This window comes from Palaemon carinicauda, chromosome 3 (genome assembly GCF_036898095.1).
Source record: "Palaemon carinicauda isolate YSFRI2023 chromosome 3, ASM3689809v2, whole genome shotgun sequence".
NCBI lineage: Eukaryota > Metazoa > Arthropoda > Malacostraca > Decapoda > Palaemonidae > Palaemon > Palaemon carinicauda.
This window is the reverse complement of record NC_090727.1, coordinates 68,682,044-68,684,264: the sequence shown is the minus strand read 5'-3', so window position 1 is coordinate 68,684,264 and position 2,221 is coordinate 68,682,044. Positions and strand designations below refer to the sequence as shown.

Genomic DNA, 2,221 nt, shown 5'->3' with positions numbered 1-2,221 from the left:
ATGGTGGGCCAGGCAATGGCTGTTGATGACTCAGTAGGTAGATCTATAGGCTCCCCAAACAGACGCAAGGGACAATTAGATATAGAAGTATATAAGTCAGCGCGTGCATATAATTGTGCTTTTGCATGTGTAAATATGGATGGATGTATATGTTTGTGTATATATACATGCCTATATTAATTTTTTCATTCACCTAAGTACTAGAAATTACACCGGGTAACAAGAAAATTATAATAAAGTTCCTCGTTATGTCCAACAAAATTCCTCTTGACAAAGTCGACCACACCTCAATCATATGTCCCTTCCGTATTAATGATTCCACTCATCGTGATCAATTGTCCTTATCAATCCATATCAAACCTCCCGCCCACCGTCCGCCCACTGCCTGCCCACTGTCTGCCCACCATCCACCCACCGTCCACCCACTGCCTGCCTACTGTCGGCCCACCATCCACCCACCGTCCACCCACTGCCTGCCCACTATCTGCCCACCATCCACCCACCGTCCGCCCACCGTCTGCCCACTGCCTGCCCACTGTCTGCCCACCGTTCGCCCATTGTCCGCCCACTGTCCGTCCACTATTTGCCCTCCGTCCACTCACCGTCTGCCCACCGTCTTCCCACCGTCCGCCCACCATCCGCCCACCGTCTGCCCACTATCTGCCCACTGTCCGCCCACCGTCTACCCACCGTCCGCCCACCGTCCGCCCGCCATCTGCCCACTGTCCGCCCACCGTCTACCCACCATCTGCCCACTGTCTGCCCACCGTCTACCCACCATCCGCTGAACGTCCGCCGACCGTCTACCCACCATCCGCCCACTGTCCGCCCACCATCCGCCGACCGTCTGCCCACTGCCTGCCTACCGTCTGCCCACCGTCCGCCCACCATCTGTTAACTGTCCGCCAAGTGCTCGCCCACTGTCCGCCTACCGTCCGGCCAGCCCACCCATCCAACAAACCCTCCCCCCCCCCCTCCATTTTATTAGAAATGAAACTTTCTCCGAAATGCCAGATCTAGTTCTCATTTTAGAAATGAGTCGGAACAGAGAGGAATATCTGATTCGTGATGTGGGTGTGTTGTGAATGATTGTATTAATACAATATTTATTTTTTTGTTGTATTCGTGTTTTAATTGTTAGGTCGGGTGATTTAGGTTTTTAGAAAGTTTCCTGTTACTTATCTGAAACGTCGATTTTAATTGGTAAGGAGTTTACGCTGATAAAATTATGTAATTTAAGTTGTTGTAGTTTTGATGTTAACTTTGGTTTTATAATGCTAGTAATCCTACAAACCCATTTAAAGCGAATTGTGCATCTTTAATTTAATCAATCCTCTATTTCGCACTATATATCAAACACTCTTCTAAGCAAACAATATTGATGTGGAGATTAAAAAATTTCTACAGTCATTTTTTTTTAGTAAGGAAGATTTGCATCGACTCGCAAGGGTGCCCTTTTAGCTCGGAAAAGTTTCCTATTAGTTGATTGGTCGGAAGTGCTTTTGTCCGACCAATCAGCCATCAGGAAACTTTTCCGAGCTAAAAGGGTATCCCTTCCCTGCGAGTAGTTGCAAATATGCCTCACTAAAGAAAATTTACTTTAGTATATAGCTGCCTACATCTTTATCTTATGCATAATGAGAAATATGATTGATCAGTTAGATTTAAAATCAATCGGTGTAATCGATACCTTAAATGTCCTTTTACTCTATTGATATCCTAAAGGTACCCTGATCTATTAACTATATCAATTGCAGGCACAACCACAAAGCCATGTTGTTGTTAAAGTTTTTATAGTTTATATAGGAAATATTTAATTTGGTGTTGGTGCTGTTCTTAAAACATTTTATTTTTCCTTGTTTCCTTTCCTCACTGGGCTATTTTCCCTGTTGGAGCCCCTGGGCTTATAGCATTCTGCTTTTCCAACTAGGGTTGTAGCTTAGTAATAATAATAATAGTAATAATAATAATTAAGCATACTTAGATCGGGTTCAATAACCACTGATGTTATGATACCAGAAAATTACAAATCATGCATTCATTTTTGATATCATAAAGGTAGCCTAATTTATTAACTTTATCAATTCCAGGCAGAATCCCAAAGCCAAGTCACCCCACTGGAAGCAGGTTCCAGTCATTGAGAATAGAAGCAAAGGTAGGTGTCTCAATTAATATGCAAATGAAGCCGCTAATTGGGTAATGTCATCAGTACGCAGAAAGT

General features: G+C 44.0%; 1 protein-coding gene across 1 annotated transcript; it reads left to right on the top strand.

The window, feature by feature from the left end:
- Nucleotides 1-248: 248 nt before the first annotated feature.
- Nucleotides 249-788, top strand: LOC137632336 (uncharacterized). Its single transcript, XM_068364272.1, has one exon. It carries the CDS (start codon nucleotides 249-251, stop codon nucleotides 786-788), a length of 540 nt encoding a protein of 179 aa, XP_068220373.1.
- Nucleotides 789-2,221: the final 1,433 nt, after the last annotated feature.

Coding starts and splice junctions, on each gene's coding strand:
- LOC137632336 (XM_068364272.1), top strand. CDS start 249: ATGTCCAACAAAATTCCTCTTGACAAAGTCGACCACACCTCAATCATA.